At 39.7% G+C, this 19,896-nt stretch overlaps 1 protein-coding gene across 1 annotated transcript in view; it reads right to left on the bottom strand.

Annotated features, from left to right (window-relative positions):
* The window catches only part of LOC150076249 (plexin-B-like), a 705,969-nt gene that overhangs the window by 298,255 nt on the left and 387,818 nt on the right, over nucleotides 1-19,896 (bottom strand). Inside the window, exon 11 of the mRNA XM_090387297.1 lies at nucleotides 5,614-5,742. Coding sequence (XP_090243423.1) covers nucleotides 5,614-5,742 — 129 coding nt within the window. The remainder of the gene's footprint in view (nucleotides 1-5,613; nucleotides 5,743-19,896) is intronic.

The following is a 19,896-nucleotide window of genomic DNA, read 5'->3' as shown; positions in this document are numbered from 1 at the left end:
TTTAAATGGATTGAGCATGCTCAGTGATGATCACATTTTTCCTCTTTATTGGAATAAAGACATGAAGGGACAAAAATTCAAATTGAGGAAGGATTATTGCAGAATAGATGTGAAGAAGTTTGCCATTAGCTAGCAGGTGTTTGAGGCTGGAACAAACTGCCATCTGTTATTTTAGGAAGTTGATAGCTTAAATAAATTCAAGGAAGAATTAAACATACTATTGGAGGGAATGAATAGGTGAAATTGGAGGTGCAGTTTTTTTTTTTTTTTTTGGCCGATGCTCTATAAGCTTGCTTTCTTGCATCATTTGCCACTACTAATGCTATGAAGCACAAGGAGAATAAACAGCGTGTGACACTGTTGTAATTGGAATTTCATGATCTTTAAAGGATTCAGATTCAACAGCCTTACTGCTGATGATAAATATTCTTTTCAACATTGACCAGCCAGAAAATGTAGCTGAAAAATTTTATAATAAAATAGAGTCTGCCCATATAGAAAAAGATAACAGAAAAAGAAGAAAAATTCCAAAAACCAATGAAACAGTATGTTTCCCAGGTTTAGGGTTTCCAGAAAGGAAAAACTAGAGCAAATAGAAGAAAGTTAATCAGAAGTGAGATGATATATCTACCTCAGTAACAAAAGGTGTCACAAACTGAAATAAAATTTGAGAGTAAACTGAATAAAATGAGTGTTACCTAATGAAGAACAAATGAAAATACCTGAAAAAGGACAGAGAAGGAATTCTTTATCAAATTAATTGAATTTTTAATATATTCATACGTCTGTAATTATGGAGCAATCTTTACTATTTTAAGTTTGAAATAGTCAAATATTTTACTCTCATTATCGAATAAAATCTGATGGCATGTACAGGGTTCTGTCAGATGGCTAAAAGCAGTAAAAGATAAATGGCATTCATTAGAAATATGGCATTCATTTTTACACAGCAGTAGGATCATCAGACTAGCAGAAAAGTGTGTAAGACAACTGTGTCCTATGCAGCAGTAATCTTGTTTATACACTGGGACATGACCACCAAAATTTACAATTAATTATTTTAGCAATGAGTACAATCATTAACCATATTTAGCAGTCAGACAGACTTGAACCGTGGTTCACTTAAATATGCATGCTAATGCATTCTCACAATTGACTACTCAGCTATGTCAAAGTTCCTATGTAGACTAGACTGCTGCAATTTGATTACAAGCTTAATCAGATATAGCTTGTTTGTGACCATAACTGTTGCCACTGGAAGTCTTACCTGTTATGTATTATATCTGTTATATCTCAGTAACCTGAGATTTGTGCTGACCTGGCAGCAGCATCTGGCAGTTCATCACCTCTAATCCCAGTGTGGCTTTGGATTCAAATGAACATTTGGGAAGAGAATGTAGCATCTGAATAGAACCCTGAAACTGAATGGGAGGAGGATTACATCTCATCACCAATAACATCTCTAATGCACTGAAACAGTGTGTTCACCACACACCTTTAGCAACTGTATGTTTTAATGGGGTCCAGGGCTAACCTATAGCATGCAAAGTTAGCCTTCTACTACAATTGTGGGAAATCTTATCAATACAGTACTGTCTTGGAAGTTGGCAGCAGGTCCCACAGATGATTCTGACTTCAAGCTATCAGTAAAGATTGACAAGAAGTCAAGAGTAGTCAGAGTGATATGAAGCATAGTTTCAGGTAAACATAGGATGGAGTGCCAGCCTAGAGCTGCATGTGATAGATGAGAATGCGAGGTGGAAGGGATTACATTATTGAATGGGCAGCAGTGTCTAATATGATGTTAAGATCTTGAAGTAGTTACTGAAGGGGGAGTGTGTGTGTGTGTGCCCATGCGTGTGGGCTTTCGGCGCAAGGGCAACATGGCCAAAATGCACCTACTATGGTCAAGTTCAATGCTTTTTTTTTTATCAATGTGGGTTGCAGTTGAATTTTAGAGTGCTTATAGACTTGTATCTGTTTCAGGAAAGTAAAGATTTTGTCGACATGTGGCATATCTGCTAGGAGATCAGCAATACACAATGTTCTTTGCTGAAAATGAGGCTTGTTTGTTAGATGTTTGTTATTTGATTTTTAGGAGCATTAGCAACTAAGGCCATATTGCTCCGGGAAATGCGGTGGTCATTCCCTGACCTTTCCGCATCCTCCGTATTTGGTGGTGACGGGCTCGAACCCCGGTTTAATCAAGAAGCATGTGCTACGCACTGTTGCTCCTTCCCACCTGTGAAAATGAGGCAAAGAGAGTTTGTTGCTCACTGTTGTAAATTTATTTATCATTTATTATTATTAGCCATATGGTGCAAGGAAGCATGAGGCTTATGCTGTACCAGCCAAAAAAAAAAAAAAAATTCCCTGTTATCCTGAGAGAGAGAGAGAGAGAGAGAGAGAGAGAGAGAGAGAGAGAGAGAGAGAGAGAGAGAGAGAGAGGGGGTTCACCAAGAAAGAGAAGAATTGTGATATCCAGCTCAGGATCCTGGGTTTGCCAAGCCCATACCCACTAGATGTGAGTCCCTAGGGTAAAATAGAGCAATCTATAAGTATATGCTGGACTGTAAGATGGGTTCTTCAATTTGTGTGCTGTGGTGGGTCAGTGACTGCAAGCAGATAAAGATGTGTGTATGTGGTGTGGCCTACCCTTAATTGGGCTAATACAACTTCTTCATGTCAGTTCTCATGGATACTGGATTGAGATCTTTTAATGTGAAAACATATATGGCAGCACTAGAGTAAAATCGATTGGTAACAAAATTTTTAATTGGTATAAAAAGCCTAGTAGCTTCTATACAGCTGCATTCCAGAATGCTTTCCTATTTAGAATTTGCTGTTGGTAACATCATCAGCTGGTCCTACTACATTTAAAGCTGTCTAACACCACAATAGTCACCTTTATGAAAGAAAAAGCCCTTCCCTTTGCCCTTCAGTGCCACCTAGTGTGTTATTTACTTGCAGATTCTTAAATGCATAAAAGGTCACTGCTGATAATCAGATCAAGAGTATTGCTTTCTGTCATTAACATGCATTCAATAAATCTACAAACTTCTTGATACTGTATGAGTGACCAATCCAAAGTTTCCAGTGAATATCTGGAAAGTTAAAATTCCCATTATAAATTAAAATATAAATTAAACATAAAATCCCTTCAATATGTTAACACCAGAAAGAAAGGGATGAACCTTTAATCCACTAGACACAAATGGTATAACTGATGATCCGGTTCTGGTTTCTGAATAAATGAATATATATTTTGCAATCTGCATTCACACACAGTTTTTTTAAGCATGGGGGATGCTAGAAGTATATCAAATTCTAACAGGAGCTGAATGATTATGTGATAACTGAGAAGGAAGTGGAACAGATGTTGTTGAAGCTACAACAAGTAAGACATTTTGGATCTATCCAATTATATTAATAGAGGAAGCAAAATGTGTAAACAAATCTTTAACCATAATTACAAGATCATCTTTGGATTTAGGGAAAGTCTTTATGGTTTGGAAATGTGCAAAGGGAGATTAGAGGGTGAACGAAATAATTACAGGCCAACAAGTTGACTTCTGTGTTTAGGAAAATAATGCAGTTACATGAAAATCACAGTTCCATTAATTTCCTTTGTTACCAACTGTCTTTGTCTGACTAATCTGAATGCCAAAAAAAATAATTTTGGAATCCTGCACTTAGATTTCGGAAGAGCTTTTGATGCTGTTCCACAAAATAGACTGCTGCACAAATTGGAACTGTGTGGCATTAAGGGCAAGTTACTGCTACAGATAAAGGGGCAGCTGAGTAGGAGAAAACAGGAAGTGGTTATTAATGGATACTGGTCTTTGTGGACTAATGTTATTAGTGAAGATCCCACAGGATTCAGTGCTCGGCTTGTTATTATTTTCAAAATTTATTAATAATATTTATGAAGGCATATATCAGTCTTAATATTAAAGTACAGAATTTTTTTTAAAACTGTAATGAGCTCATTTGCAATGCAAAACATTAACCTATTTAGGTTAATGTTTTACATGGCATAAAATATTAAACTATTTAAAAAAAAAAAAAAAGCATGTAGAATGAAATTTGCTTACAACAAACATGATTGCTTAGCAGTTCATGCCTTTTAGTCATTGTTCTTTTATATTAAAAAATATAGATAAATAAATAAGTAAAATTTCATTTTTGGCTTTAAACAGGTTAAAGTTGTATCCCTACCTGAACAGATGTGTTGCATCAATGTTACACAGTCTGTGTTTATTAAAGTAATTAATTTTATAATTTAAATTTAAAGTACAGAATATTCACAACATGGTTAATAATTGAGGTTATTCCATTCTTAATTATATATATACAATCTCTGGCCATAAAATTATAAACCTTTTGCAAATGGCATCAACAGATAATTTAAACATATGGTATGCAAATGTCAGTTGTCACACAGTATTCCCACAAGTTCCTCGGTATTAGATAAATATCATAAGCTTTTCTGGTCATAAGCTTCTTAGTCTATGTGGTCACAGGGAAGAGAGGTGATTTTTCCAATTTTCAGAAAGGTGTTATTATTGAAGAGCATTTAGCAGGAATCACAATTAAGAAAACAAAGGAAAACACTGGTGTGCAAAAAGTAACGATCTCAAAAGTATACAATAAGTGGAAGATGAAAGAAAAATGTGGCCCTAAAAGAAGAAACATGGCAGAAAGTCCACACTACAAGAATGAGAACACAGGAATTTAAAGTGAATTGTAGGTCAGAAGGTCCAGTGTGCAGCAAATGCATGAAAAATTCAATTTAGGCAAAGAGACTCATTTCCAAATAAACTGTGACAGGAGTTGAAGAATCTGGGAGTTTTATACCTCTAAGAAAGCCACTTCTTTCTGAGAAAGATGGAAAGATTCTACTATAGTGGTGCCACCAATGCCAAGATTTGATTGTGGCACAGTGAGAAAAGATCATATGATCTGAGGAGTCTCAATTTACACTTTTTTTGCACCAACAGTAGGGTGAAAGTGTAGTGTGAACCTCATGAAACTAGGAATTCAAACTATCTTGTGCCTGCCATGCCACTTAAGGGGCTCGAAGCAGTAACATGGTATAGGATATGTCTGTTGGTACTGAATGGGTCAGCTTGTACAGTTAGGTTATGTTTGTCTCCAATGAATATCTTTCTGTCATATTGGACTAACTTCACATTATAATGCTTACCCAAATTGCGATGAATTTTTTCTAGATGACAACAACAATTGTGCAAAAATTGTATCTGAATGATTCTAGAAACATTCCCACAATTTCTAATATCTATCTTGGCCACCTAATTCTCCTGATATGAATCTAATTGAGAATGTCTGGGATATGTTGGAAAGGGCAATTTGGATTTGCAGTTCACTACCACCCACAAAATAGCAGCTGACAAACAGCCCGATAGAAGAATGGTCAAACCTAGAACTGAAATCCCTAAGTAATATTATGGAATCCATGCCATGATGTACAGGCTGTAATTTGGGCAATGGTAGCTAGCTCTACTAAATACTGAATAACGGTTTATAATTTTTTAGCCAGTGAATGTGTGAAAGAGATATATTTTGTATAGACTGCAATACGTGTTTACTCACTACAGTTCTTGGCAAGTTTTTGACTTCAACTATCACCTCTCTTGATACTCCATGAGGTAAAAGTATCTCCTCTTGTAAGATAAAGCTCGGACAGTGATCTCTGCCTTTTACCAGTGACCGATGAGGATTCTAAGAAAACAATAAAAAAAATTAAAAAAACAGCTTTGGGAAATTATCTGTGATTACAAAATTTTAAACTTATAAGCAACTTGTGTAACAAGAATTAATATAATTTGCAATACTTTTTTTCTCATTCAAATATGGTCCCACCCATACACTTAAATTTGTTATACAGATTTCCTTATAATATACACTGAGTGATCACTGAATTATGACCACCCCCTATGAAAACTGAATGCAACCCATTGACCATGTGAGGTACGAGAGTGCAGAGTTAGTCGACCTACATAGCATAGGTAAGGTGTCAGTGGTTCAGTAGGTAGTAAAATTCCGAGTGCGATAAAGGACAGATTGTGGGTGCTCGACAAGCTGGTGCCTCAATTTCCCAAACAGCTAAACTGGTGGGGTGTTTGAGAGCCGCCATAGTTAAAGCGTACCAGGACTGGCATCAAAATTGTAAAACAACAACCCAACGGCAAAACTGCAAAGGTCAGCGAAAGGTTGATGTTAGAGGTGAGTGCTAGGTCTGACGACTCATACAGGCAAACAGGCACAGCACTATTGAAGAGTTGACTACCCAATACAACATGGGCCAATCCGGAACAATATCTGGCATGACCATGCGTCGCACGCTTGCATGTATGGGCTATACCAGGAGACAACCCTTACGGTATCCTCTCCTAACCAAGGTTCATCGGCATAAAAGACTCGCCTGGTGCAAAGAGCATGCAAGTTGGATGTTAGAAGACTGGAAGAAGGTGTGCTGGTCAGATGAGTCGCTATTTACTCCACACCATGGATGGTCATGTACAGATTTGGCATCAACAACATGAAGCTTTTGATCCATCATGCATGGTATCAAAAGCGCAGGCCGGTGTATGGTGTGGGCATGTTTCACTGGCAGGAACTTGGACCCCTGGTGCATGTGGAACAATGTGTCTCTGCTCATCAGTGGTCTCCGCTATTGCCAACTGCTTGCTGACTGTGTACACCCTACTATGTTACACTTTTTCCTTAATGGCGATAGTATCTTTCAAGATGACAATGCATGAGCCACTGGGCACTTGTTGTGCAGGAATGGTCTGAGGAACACAGTTCTGACTTTCAGCATATCGATTGGCCTCTGAAGCCCCCCCCCCCCTCCACAGAGAGCAAATATAATTGAATTATGGTATACCTCTAAAACATTAAATACAGAAACCATGAATGCTTATATACTATTAAAAAAAATACTCCGTGAGGAAGATCCCAAGTTGGATGAATAAGGAAGCTGTCAGATTACTTGAGCAGAAAAATATGGCATAGAAAAGGTACAGAGCAATAAACAAGTACTGAAGCCTACACAACAGCTACAAATGATCTGTAATAGTGCCATAGAAAAGGTTAAGCTAGCAAAGGCAGATTATGAGAAATCACTGAAAAAGAGAGGAAAAAGTGGGGATAAAGAATTCTTCACATACATAAATGCAAAGAAGAGAAGGACAAATCAGATCAGACCATTAAGTAATGGATGTGGGATAGTATTAGATACCCCAGCTGATGTTGCAGATGAACGCAACAGTTACTTTGCATCGATATTTACAGAAGAAAAACCCTTTGTGTTAATGAGATATTATTGGAATGAAGTTGAAAAAAGATGTAATTAATGATGTTGAAATTTTACATGTTTATTTAATGAAAAAAAACTTTCAAGCCTACAGGCCAGTAAGGCTTCTGAGACTGATGGCATATACCCTATAATTTTAAGGGAGGCAGCAAGCGAGTGCATTGAACCATTAAGGCTAATTATGAGAGCATCACTGGACTCGGGATTAATTTCATTGGATTGGAAAAGAGCCAATGTATCTCCAATACATAACGGTGGTTCTAAGAGTGAAGTGGGATATTACCGGCTGGTCAGTCTAACTTCAGTAGTAGGGAAAATCATGGAGACAATGACCAAGGGTGGAATTCAGGATCATTTAGATAGAAATGGAATTCTGAAAGATACACAGCATGGTGTTGTAAAGGGAGAATCATGTTTAACAAACCTGATTAGCTATTTTGACAGGGTCACTCATGAGTTGGACTTAGGGAATAATTTCAACACTGTTTATTTGGATTTCAGCAAAGAATTTGACTCAGTCCCACATGAGCAGTTACTCTATAAGCTGGAACAGGTTGGAATCACAGGGAAAATCCTTAGATGGATAACTGGATGTCTTCAGGGCAGGAGGCAGAGGGTTGTGATAAATGGTTATTCCTCAGATTGGGTTGATGTAAGAAGTGAGGTTCTCCAAGGATCAGTATTGGGACCACTTGTTTTTGATTTTCATAAATGACATCAATAAAGGGATAGAGGGAGTGATGTCTAAATTTTCAGGTGATGTAAAGATTAGTAGAGTAGCTAATGATCACTGCCAAGCAGAGCTTGGCAGTGATCATTAGCTACTCTACTAATCTTTACATCACTGGTATGCAAAACTTAAGGACCAGTCAGGTTTTCACCTGTAGCTTCTCATAGGAGTAGCCTGGATATGGAAAAAGCATACCAAAGGAACCTCATGAGGAAACATGAGAAATGATGAAGGAAACAACACAGACACAACAACAGAAACAAAACGGTACAGAGAGACTTTATTCAAAAATGGCAACATAGCACTGGCTGCCATGACACAGATGCATCACTGCCAAAGATGGAACAAAGGGAAGAGGTGGTCTTCAGTAGGAGATATGGCCACCCCCTAATGTTGATGCAGGCTTTGCACAGCCTGTCCATAATTAGAACAATGTTGTTAAGTTCTTGCGGTAACATCGTCCATTCCTCTGTCAGTGCCATCTTCAGCTGGTGAACATTTTCTGGTGGATGTGCCGCTAGGCATCTCCCCAGAGCGTCCCATATGTGTTCGATGGAATTTAGATCAGTGGAACATGCAGGCCAATCCATACAAATGATGTCCTCGCTTTCCAAGAACATATCAACAGCTACAGTACGATGTGGCATTATCATCAATAAACACGAACGCGGGGCCAATGGCACCTTGGAACAGTAGCGTGCACCAGTTACAGTACCACCTTCCAGTATCTGGAGTTGTGCATGTTCAGCCAAGATAACACCTCCCCAGATGAGACCACCTTGACTGCCATATCGATCACTTTCAGTAATGTTTCGGGGGGGTGATACCATGTGCCAACCTCTCGCCAGATTAGCTGACGTCCAGAATCGCTGCTGAGACAATCTACTCTCATCAGTAAAGAGTACCTTACCCCACTGCACTGCTGTCCAGTTGTTGTGTTCGATGCACCACTGTAAATGGTGTCTCCAATGGGCAGGTGTTAAAGGGACACAGCGTACTGGCTGTCATGCAAACAGTCCACCTTTGTGGAGTTGCCTGGCCACAGTAAACTGCGATATCCTGTGTCCTGTGCAGCTGGTTTGCAATGGATCCCGCTGTCTGGTGTCAGTCCCTCTTGGCCTGTAAGCGTATATAGCGGTCCTCATTGGGCATTGTTTTTCATGGACAGCCATCCCTGGTCCTTCGAACAGCTGTACCTGTCATTCTGAAGGCTGAACACGCATGTGAGACAATGCTATGGGCGATACCGAACTCTGCAGCCACACTCCTTGCACTTCGATCTTCCTTTAGCTTCCCAATTATTCGACCCCGGGTAAAGTCATCCAGGTGTTGTCTACTGGCCATTTCGTTGTCTGTAGCACTGTAAGAAACCAATCGAACGTCTGTAACAATCGTGCTCACCTTTCAGTAATTTGCACATAACTGCTGAACTGCTGCTTTTATCAGTTTATGTGAGCCCTCTCATCACAATTCAAATTTTTGCATGTGCACCAGCTTTCTACTGAACAGCCACAGTTATGAAAATCACCACAGGCTGTTTCATTTGATTTTCGTATTACACCTGGGGAACAGTAACCCAAAAATAACTTATACACTTGGTGCAGTTGAACTAAAGCCGCCAGTGGAGGAAAAGGGCTTGGGTGTTATGATACGGTCAGACATGAAGTTCTCCAAGCATTGTAGACAGGCTGCACGGAAGGCTCATAGTGTCCTATTGATGATTTATCGAACAATTGCTAGTAGAAATAAGGACATTATATAAGGTTATTGTTTGGCCACACGTGAAATACTGTGTTCAAGTATGGAGACCGCACCTAAAGAAAGGCATTGTGCTTCTTGAAAGGGTCCAAAGACGGGCAACTCGCTGTCGTTGTTGTTGGGCTTTTAGGAGCATTAGCAACTAAGGCCATATTGCTCGGGGGATATGCGGTGGTCATTCCCTGACCTTTCCGCATCCTTCGTATTTGGTGGTCATGGGCTCGAACCCCGACCTAATCAAGAAGCATGTGCTACGCACCGCTGCTCACCTGGCTACGGAGGCGCCCGGGCAACTCGACCAGTGAGATCGGCAAAAAAGGGGAATCCATATGAGTAAAGACTTCAAATATGTGGGTTTCAGAGCTTGGAAACCTTAGAGGAGACTTGATTGAGGTGTTTAAGGCTCTGAGAGATGCATAAATAAAATGAATGAGGAGAAATTTTCACAGTTATGAATGATTGAATGATTCTAGAACTAGGGGCTATAATTTCAAGTTATGGGGGGGGGGAGTTGTTTAGGCAGGATTGCAGGAAGTTTTATTTTAGCCAGCAAGTTATAAATTACTAGAATATTATTATTATTATTATTAATAGCCATATGGTGCAAGGAAGCCTGAGGCTTATACTGCACCAGGAAAAAAAAAAAAAATTCCCGAGTTACCCCCGAGAGAGAGACAGAGAGTCAAAAGTAGAAGGGAATCACCAAGAAAGAGAAAAATGATGATATCCAAGCTCAGGACCATGGGTGTGCCAAGCCCATACTCACCAGATGTGAGCCCCCGGGGTTATGTTACCTACATGGGTGGTAAGACGCTAACAGTGTAGGGAAATTTTAAAAAAAATCAGCTGGATAATTACCTACGGGAAGAGGGGAAACATGTAGGTAGACTATTTCCTTTTCTCTTAATAATTATTTATATTTTTCAAATTTCCTTATTATTATTATTATTATTATTTTTTATTATTATTATATACTGTATATATTTTATTTGGCTGGTGCTGCATGAGCGGTGCCTCTGTAGCCAGGTGGGCTGGAGTGGCAGTGCGTAGCACATGCTTCTTGATTAGACCGGGGTTCGAGCCCGTGACCACCAAATACGGAGGATGCGGAAAGGTCAGGGAATGACCACCGCATATTTCCGGAGCAATATGGCCTTAGTTGCTAATGCTCCTAAAAACCAAATAACAACAACAGCTGCATGAGCTATAGTCTTCCTTTCAGCATGTGGCCATTGCTAATACTAATTCGTTAGATGCTTATATTATTTAGGGCTAGTTTTATTGGGTACACTTCTGCAGTATAGACAGTGCATTCAATAGGACGACACACAGCTATTCAAAAGGTAAAAGAAATTACTGAAGCACCTACAGCTATATTTTTTTTATAGCTGTGGTAATTTTTTACCGCATAAATAAAACTATTTATGTGGTAAAAAATTGAAGCTATCAGTATAAATATGTAGTTTTGCTGAATTTGGTAAGTAGTAGTAGTAGTGGTGGCATGTGATGCAAGAAAGCAAATGTATGAGCTTATGCAGCATCAGCCAACAAAAAAAAAAAAAAAAAAATATTACACCATTCTCTCCAAATGCCTGTCCAGTTCCTCCTTAAATTTATTCAACCTATCAACTTCCACAACAACAGATGGAAGTTTGTTCCAGCAATTAACCACCCGCTGGCTAAAGGCAAATTTCTGCACATCTATTCTACATCTGTCTTTTCTTAATTTGAATTTATGCCCCCTTAGGTTCGTAATCTGAACAAGTGGAAGGATCCCATCAGAATTCAGCGTGCTCAACCCATTCAAGGGTTTATATACCTCAATCAGATCACCGCACAGGTGCCTAGTCTCCAGCCACTGCAATTTGCAGAACTTAAGCCTCTCTTGGTAAGATGATCCCTTCATTCCCCTCACCAATCTTGTTGCCCTTCTCTGTACACGCTCAAGTAAATCTACATCCTTCCTAAAATGAGGCCTCCAGACCTGTACGCAGTACTCAAGGCGTGGCCTGACCATTGCCTTATACAGAGGGATACTCACCTCCTTTTCCCTGCTAGCAAAATTCCTATATATCATAAAACCTCATGACCTGCCCTGGCAGCCTGTCTGCATTGCTCAGAAAACTTCATATCTGCCTGCACAATTACTCCCAGGTCTTTTTCATTTTCTACCACCTTAAGTGTAGTACCACACAGTTGGTACGTTTCTCTGGGGTTACTTCTACCCATATGCAGTACTTTGCATTTGTCAAGGTTAAACTTCAGTTGCCACTTCTTAGCCCATCTGCCCAAATTATCTGGATCCTGCTGCAGTAGCACACTGCCATTACTGTCATTAACAACCCTGCCAACCTTTGTATCATCTGGAAACTTCGACATTAAGCCTGATATACCTTCATCAATATCATTGATAAATATACAAAACAACAGTAGACCTAACACCGAACCCTGTGGGACTCCACTAATAACATTAGTCCAAGAAGAGCAGCACCCATTGATTACCACCCTCTGTCTTCTCCCACTTAACCATCCTTTTATCCATTGTAGCAACTTACCCTTAATACCATTCTGCTCCAATTTGTACAATAGTCTTCCATGTGCAACAGTGTCAAAAGTTTTCCTGAAATCCAAATATATGATATCAAAATTATTTTTTGCATCTATTTCCTTTGTAACCATATCATAATATCCTATCAAATTTGTCAGACAAGACTTTCCCTTAACAAACCCATGCTGTGTCCGAATTATTGCTGCAGTCTTGTCTAGATGATCCTGCAATGCATCTTTAACCAGCAACTCCATTATTTTACCTGGAACAGAAGTTAAACTAACTGGTCTGTAATTACTCGTGTCACCCTTCAATCCCCCTTTGTGAATTGGGGATACATTTGCACATCTCCAGTCTGTGGGAAGCTCCCCTGAGTCCAAGGATGCTCTCATAATTATGGCTAAGGGTTTGCTTAGTTGCTTTGCCGCCTCCTTTAATATAACTGGATAGATCCCATCCACCCCAGGTGCTTTTCTTACATTTAACTTCAACAATTTCTCTTCCACTTTGCTCTCAGTTATTACAAAATCATTAAGTATCTTGCTACAATTTGATAACCTTCTGCCATTTTCAAACCTTAATAATTCCTCACGTGTGAATGTAGATGCAAAATACTCATTCAGTTTGTTTGCTATCTGAGCAGGATCATCGACTGTCGAACCATCGATGTCAAGTGGACCAATCAGATTCATCCCCTTCCTTTTAGAGTTTATATAAGTAAAGAAATCCTTGCTGTTTTTCTTAGCATCTTTTGCCAAGGATTTCTTGTAATCTGCCTTCGCCTGCCGAACCTCCTTTGTCACCTGATTACAGATTAACTTATATCTGCCATAGGCTTCTTAGTCGCTTGATTATTTATATGCATCCCATGCATTTTTCTTCTCTGTTACGAGTCTCATTAGTTCATTTGACAACCATTTAGGCCTAAACCTTGAACAATATTTCTTAATAGGTATGAAACTTTTAGTAGCTTCCACGATTAATTCCTTGAATGCTTCCCACTTAGAATTTACTGTTGATAACATCGTCAGTTGATCCCACTGTACAGAATTTAAAAACTGTCGGAGACCACTGTACTCTCCTTTACGGAAGCAAAAACCCTTTCCTTTACCCCTGATGGTAATTAAATCTTTAAGTAAATCCCACGTCAGTACACTGTGATCACTGCCACCTAGTGGTTCTTTTATCTGCAAATTCCTAATACATGAATGATCACTGCTGATAGCCAGATTAAGAGTATTACTTTCTCTGGTTGCCTCTCGAACATGCTGCTGCAGAAAACAATCATCCAATAAATCCACAATCCACCATAAGGCTGACTAGTGTGTGAGTGCCCAACCCACAAGTTCCAGTCAATATCTGGAAAGTTAAAATCCCCCATTATAAGACATTCCGATTTACTAGCCCACTCTATTTCTCTGTACAATTGTTCATTGTACTCATTCAAGTCATTAGGCCTATAACACACTCTACTCTTATTTTTGCTTTCGCAGTGCTTATGTCACACCAAACTGACTCAACAGTGCACTGTTCATCTATATCAACTGGATGTGGTAAGGTGTGGGCTTGATGTAGCTGCTGAATTTGGTAAGGTGTGGGCTTGATGTAGCGGCAGAAGTTGTTGCTTGGCAGGGAGCTTTTTCCCCATCTCAGAAAGAAATTATCACAAAGACATGAGAATCAAATTCTGGGAAGTTCAGGAAGGGCAATAAATAAATGTTCCAGCTGAGCATAAGCTGCTACAACCAAAGATCCACAGGGCCATTTTTATTAGGTTTATGGTGATATAGCATTAAATATTGAGGGTCAAACAGGTATTCCCAGCTGAGATGAGATGGAATATTTTTAATTTTTACGCATAGTTACACCATAAGGATCTTTGTTTGAGATGCAGTGGGGTTTCATTTGCTTCAGTACAGAGGATGTGGACTGGAGATGTTTTGAAGGCTCCCATAGCTATCCTTAGGGCACTATGCTGAATAGTATTGAGATGTAACAATGAACTGTTCCATGCAGAGTCATAAACAGGTGATCCTCAATCTAAGCAGGACTGAATTAAAGTTTTATAGAGATGTGAGACGGAGTGTCTATCAGCAACCCAGGAATTAGCTGAGACAGCTAGAAGGGGTTATGGTTGCCCACTAGGATGGTGACACCACCACCACCATCAGGAGAACCATTTCCATTTCTACCTTTACGTATGAAACTGAAATTCTGCAAAGTAGGCTCCTCAATTGCCTTTAAGTATGTCACCTAAAAACAGAGGCAAGCTGGCATGTGCTTTTGGAGCAGAGCATTGATGTTATTAATATTATGTCAAAATCCGTGGCAATTCCACTGTATGAATTTGGCCATTATTTGGGTTTGATGGATCTGTCAGTTGGCTTCTGAAGAGCTGAGGGCTCAGTTTTCTTGGCCTTGGTGTATTTTTGTTTTCTGGGATGTACTGTGTCCATTTCTTCCTCTGCAAATAGCTCCAAGACTGAGTCACCAGTAACTATGCTTCTATATCCATTATCCCTTGAATTACTGATGGCCTAGGTTTGGCTGGCTTTTCTTTGCCACTCTCCTTATGTAGAGGAGGTGTATCAGGTGGCATTGGTACAGGAGTAGTAATTGATAAGAGTTTTTTTGTGGTAGCTTCTGAGGATTCAATAAGCCTAGCCATAATTATGAGAGCTTCTTTGGACTCAGGGGAGGTACCCATAGACTGGAGACCTGGAGATGTGCAAATGTAACCCCAATTCACAAAGGAGGATCAAAGGCTGACACAAGTAATTATAGACCTGTTAGTTTAACTTCTGTTCCAGGTAAATTAATGGAGGCACTGGTTAAAGAAGCACTGCAGGATCACCTAGACAAGAATTCAGTTATAGCTCAGTTGTTGTTGTTTGTTTGTTATTTGGTTTTTAGGAGCATTAGCAACTAAGGCCATATTGCTCTGGGAATATGCGGTGATCATTCCCTGATCTTTCCGCATCCCCGTATTTGGTAGTGACGGGATCGAACCCCGGTCTAATCAAGAAGCGTGCGTTACACACTGCTGCTTCTTCCCACCTGGCTACGGAGGCGCCAGTTATAGCTCAGACGCAGCATGGTTTTGTTAAGGGCAGGTCTTGCCTGACCAATTTGATTGGATACTATGATGTAGTCACAAAAGAACTGGATGCAGGGAATAACTTTGATATTATATATTTGGATCTTAGAAAGGCTTTTGATACTGTTGCACATGGAAGACTGCTGCACAAATTGGAGCAGTGTGGCATTGGAGGCAAATTGCTGCTATGGATAAGGGGATGGTTGAGTGGCAGAAGACAGAGAGTGGTAATCAATGGACACTGCTCAACGTGGACTAATGTTATTAGTGGAGTTCCTCAAGGTTCAGTGTTGGGTCCGTTGTTGTTTTCGGTGTTTATGAATGATATTGATGATGGGATATCAAGTTTAATGTCCAAGTTTGCAGATGATACAAAGGTTGGCAGGGTCGTTAAGGACAAAATACTGACGCTATGCTGCTGCAACAGGATCTGGAAAGGTTGAACAGATGGGCTGAGAGGTGGCAAATGAGGTTTAACATCGACAAATGTAAAGTGCTGCATATGGGAAACAGTAACCCCAGAGCAACGTATCAACTCTGCAGTACTACACTGACAGTGGTGGAGAATGAAAAGGACCTGGGGGTAATTGTGCAGGCAGATATGAAGTTCTCTGAGCAGTGCAGACGAGCTGCAAGAGTAGCTCATGGTGTCTTGTCAATGATATACAGGAATTTTTCTAGCAGGGATAAGGAGGTGATTATTCCCTTGTATAAGGCAATGGTAAGGCCATATCTTGAGTACTGTACACAGGTCTGGAGGCCTCATTTCAAGAAGGATGTAGAGCTGCTTGAACGGGTACAGAGAAGGGCAACAAGATTAGTAAATGGAACAAAGGGTTGCTCTTACGAAGAAAGGCTTAAGTTTTGCAAATTACAGAGTCTGGAGACTAGGCACCGGCGAGGTGATCTGATAGAGGTGTATAAGGCTTTGAATGGTTTGAGCATGCTCAATGCCAATGGGATTCTTCATCTTTCTCAGAATAATCACCTCAGAGGGCATAAATTCAAATTGAGGAAGGACGGATGTCGGATAGATGTGCGGAAATTTGCCTTTGGCCAGCGGGTGGTTGGTTGGTGGAACCGACTTCCATCACTTGTTGTTGAAGTTGATAGCCTAAACAAATTTAAAGCTCAACTGGACAGGTATTTCGAACGAACGGAGGGGTGAAATGGGAGCGGTTTTTTTTTTTTTTTTTTGGCTGATGCTGAATAAGCTTGCTTTCTTGCATCATATGCCTCTGCTAATGCTAATGCTAATAAAGAGTGTGCAATGGGCATCAATGACTCTTACAGGGTATGGTCATTTCAGTCTGTACTGTGATGGAATATGTCACTGCAACCTTCTAAGCATATGTGGGTACACTCCTATTTATTGGTTTTACAGCTTTTTTGGCTCTTGATACGAGATATTCAGTTCTGTGTTGTGCTACTGCATTTCTTCTTTTTTCTTCCATCTCTGGAATGCTCTAGAGCAGGGGTTCTTAAACTAGTGCTCGCGAGCACTGCAGAAGATATTTTGTTCATTGCCATCTCTTATATATTTGCTCATGAGCAATGTGTCTTCCACTCGTGGGACTTACCTACTTTTGCACTGCTGAAGAGTTGGCTGCCAGACAGGATTGTAAACAACTTACTCATCCTAATATTTCCCTCTAATTCTATTAAATTTTTCATCTATTTTGTATATGTTCTTACCGAGCTTATGCTCCCTCATTTTTAATTATTTTTACATTTTATGTAGTTCATTACACAAAGCACTTAGCATTACCATTAATAGAGGCATATGATGCAAGACGGCAGGCTTATGCATCATCAGCCAAAAAAAAAAAAAAAAAAAAACACACACACTTCCATTTCACCCCTCCGTTCATTTGAAATACCTGTCCAGCTGAGCCTTAAATTTATTTATGCTATCAACTTCCACAACAAGGGATGGAAGTCTGTTCCACCAACCAACTACCTGCTGGCTAAAGGCAAATTTCCGCACATCTATCCTACATCTGTCTTTCCTCAATTTGAATTTATGCCCTCTCAGGCAAATATTCTGAGCAAGAGGAAGAATCCCATCAGCATTGAGCAGGCTCAAACCATTCAAGGCTTTATACACCTCTATCAGATCATCTCACCGGTGCCTAGTCTCCAGACACTGTAATTTGCAAAACTTAATCCTTTCTTCGTAAGACCAACCCTTTGTTCCATTAACTAATCTTGTTGCCCTTCTCTGTACTCATTACAGCAGCTCTACATCCTTCTTGAAATGAGGCCTCCAGACCTGTATACAGTACTCAAGGTGTGGCCTGACCAATGCCTTATACAAGGGAATAATCACCTCCTTATCCCTGCTAGAAAAATTCCTGTATATCTTTGACAAGACACCATGAGCTACTCTTCCAGCCCGTCTGCACTGCTCAGAGAATTTCATATCTTCCTGCACAATAACCCCCAGGTTCTTTTCATTCTCTATCACTGTCAGTGTAGTACCACAGAGTTGATACATTGCTCTGGGGTTGCTGTTTCCCCATATGTAGTACTTTACATTTGTCAATGTTAAACTTCATTTGCCACCTCTCAGCCCATCTGCTCAACCTTTCCACATCCTGTTGCAGCAGCATAGCGTCAGTAGTGTCCTTAACAACCCTGCCAACCTTTGTATTGTCTGCAAACTTGGACATTAAGCTTGATATACCATCATCAATATCATTTATAAACACAGAAAACAATAATGGACCAACACTGAACCCTGAGGGACTCCACTAATAACATTAGTCCATGATGAGCAGTGTCCATTGATTACCACTCTCTGTCTTCTCCTACTCAACCATCCCTTTATCCATAGCAGCTTGCCTCCAATGCCACACTGCTCCAATTTGTGCAGCAGTCTTCTATGTGCAAAAGTATCAAAAGACTTTCTAAGATCCAAGTATATAATATCAAAGTTATTCCCTGCATCCAGTTCTTTTGTGACTGCATCATAGTATCCAATCAAATTGGTCAGGCAAGACTTTCCCTTAACAAAACCATGCTGTGTCCGAGCTGTAACTGAAGTCTTGTCTAGATGATCCTGCAGTGCTTCTTTAACCAGGGCCTCCATTAATTTTCCTGGAACAGAAGTTAAACTCACAGGTCTATAATTACTTGTGTCACCCTTTGATCCTCCTTTATGAATTGCAGTCACATTTGCACATCTCCATACCTCCCCTGAGTCCAAAGAAGCTCTCATAATTATGGCTAAGGGTTTGCTTACTTCCTTTGCTGCCTCCTTTAATATAACTGGATAGATCCCATCCACACCAGGATCGGACAACTGCTAATAATTTATTGTAATTTTTCCTTGTACAGGATCTGCGATCTCATTATGGATTTAAAATAAACTTACTACAAGACATGAGAAAAAAATGGAACTGCCTTTTAAAATCACGGAGACTGCAATCTATCTGTAGGTATGCACGTAATAAATTAAATAAAAATATCATCATTCAAAAGGCTGATAAAGGCGATTCAATAGTATTAATAAACAAATCCGATTATGACAACAACTTGACAAACCTCCTACAAGATACAAACACATACCAGAAACTAGGTAAAAATTCTATCAGATCAAAAATCGAAAAAGAACCCTTTATTTTTCTTCCCCCCCCCTTTTTTTTTCCAAAAAAAATCTAGAATTTCCAAATTCCCAAACTAAGTGTAATACGATGAGGCGGGAAAATTTTCTCTCTACCCTACTTCACCTCAATCAATGGCAATGGAACGTGCCCGGGCTATAAAAGAAGGCCTCAAAATGTATTCACCTTACTTTGAAGATGGTATTAACGAAAAGCCCCCATCAGGCTTCAGGATGTAATCTCTCTTTATGCCAACAATTACTCCCCATGCAAGGATTTAGGAGAAAAACCTTGCTTTTTCTTCGTCCCCCTTCCATATAATTGCAACACCTTCCGATTTCCACTGCACCCGGATGCAGCCATTCGTGAAGAAAACCCTGGGTAAGAGTATTCTTCTGCCTTAAAATAAAATATATAATATTCCTTTAAATATGGCAAAAATAGCCTACACTATCCTTTTTTTAAAAAATCCATAAAGTTTATTTTAAATCCATAATGAGATCGCAGGTCCCGTACAAGGAAAAATTACACTAAATTATTAGCAGTTGTCCGAATTAGCGGGTCTCGACTACTCAAGTTGTCTGTACAACTGTCTAATAAAGTTTCAAGACTTAAGGACTTCCACATATATTTTTACTCTATGTCACATTCAATCCTAACTTGACTTTTTTCCCAATTTTGCCCTGTAGTTATTAAGTAATCCTTCAGATCTTGTACCCTTAATATCATTAATGCCAACATGGATAACAATATCACTGTTAGTGTCCTTGAAAGATGATATATGCTCTACAACGTCATCAACTTTTACCCCTGGCAGAT

The sequence above is a fragment of the Mastigoproctus giganteus genome, chromosome 13, assembly GCF_048544385.1.
Source record: "Mastigoproctus giganteus isolate SK-2022 chromosome 13, ASM4854438v1, whole genome shotgun sequence".
Taxonomy (NCBI): domain Eukaryota; kingdom Metazoa; phylum Arthropoda; class Arachnida; order Uropygi; family Thelyphonidae; genus Mastigoproctus; species Mastigoproctus giganteus.
Note: the sequence above shows the minus strand (reverse complement) of the source record. Positions and strands in the feature narration are given on the sequence as shown.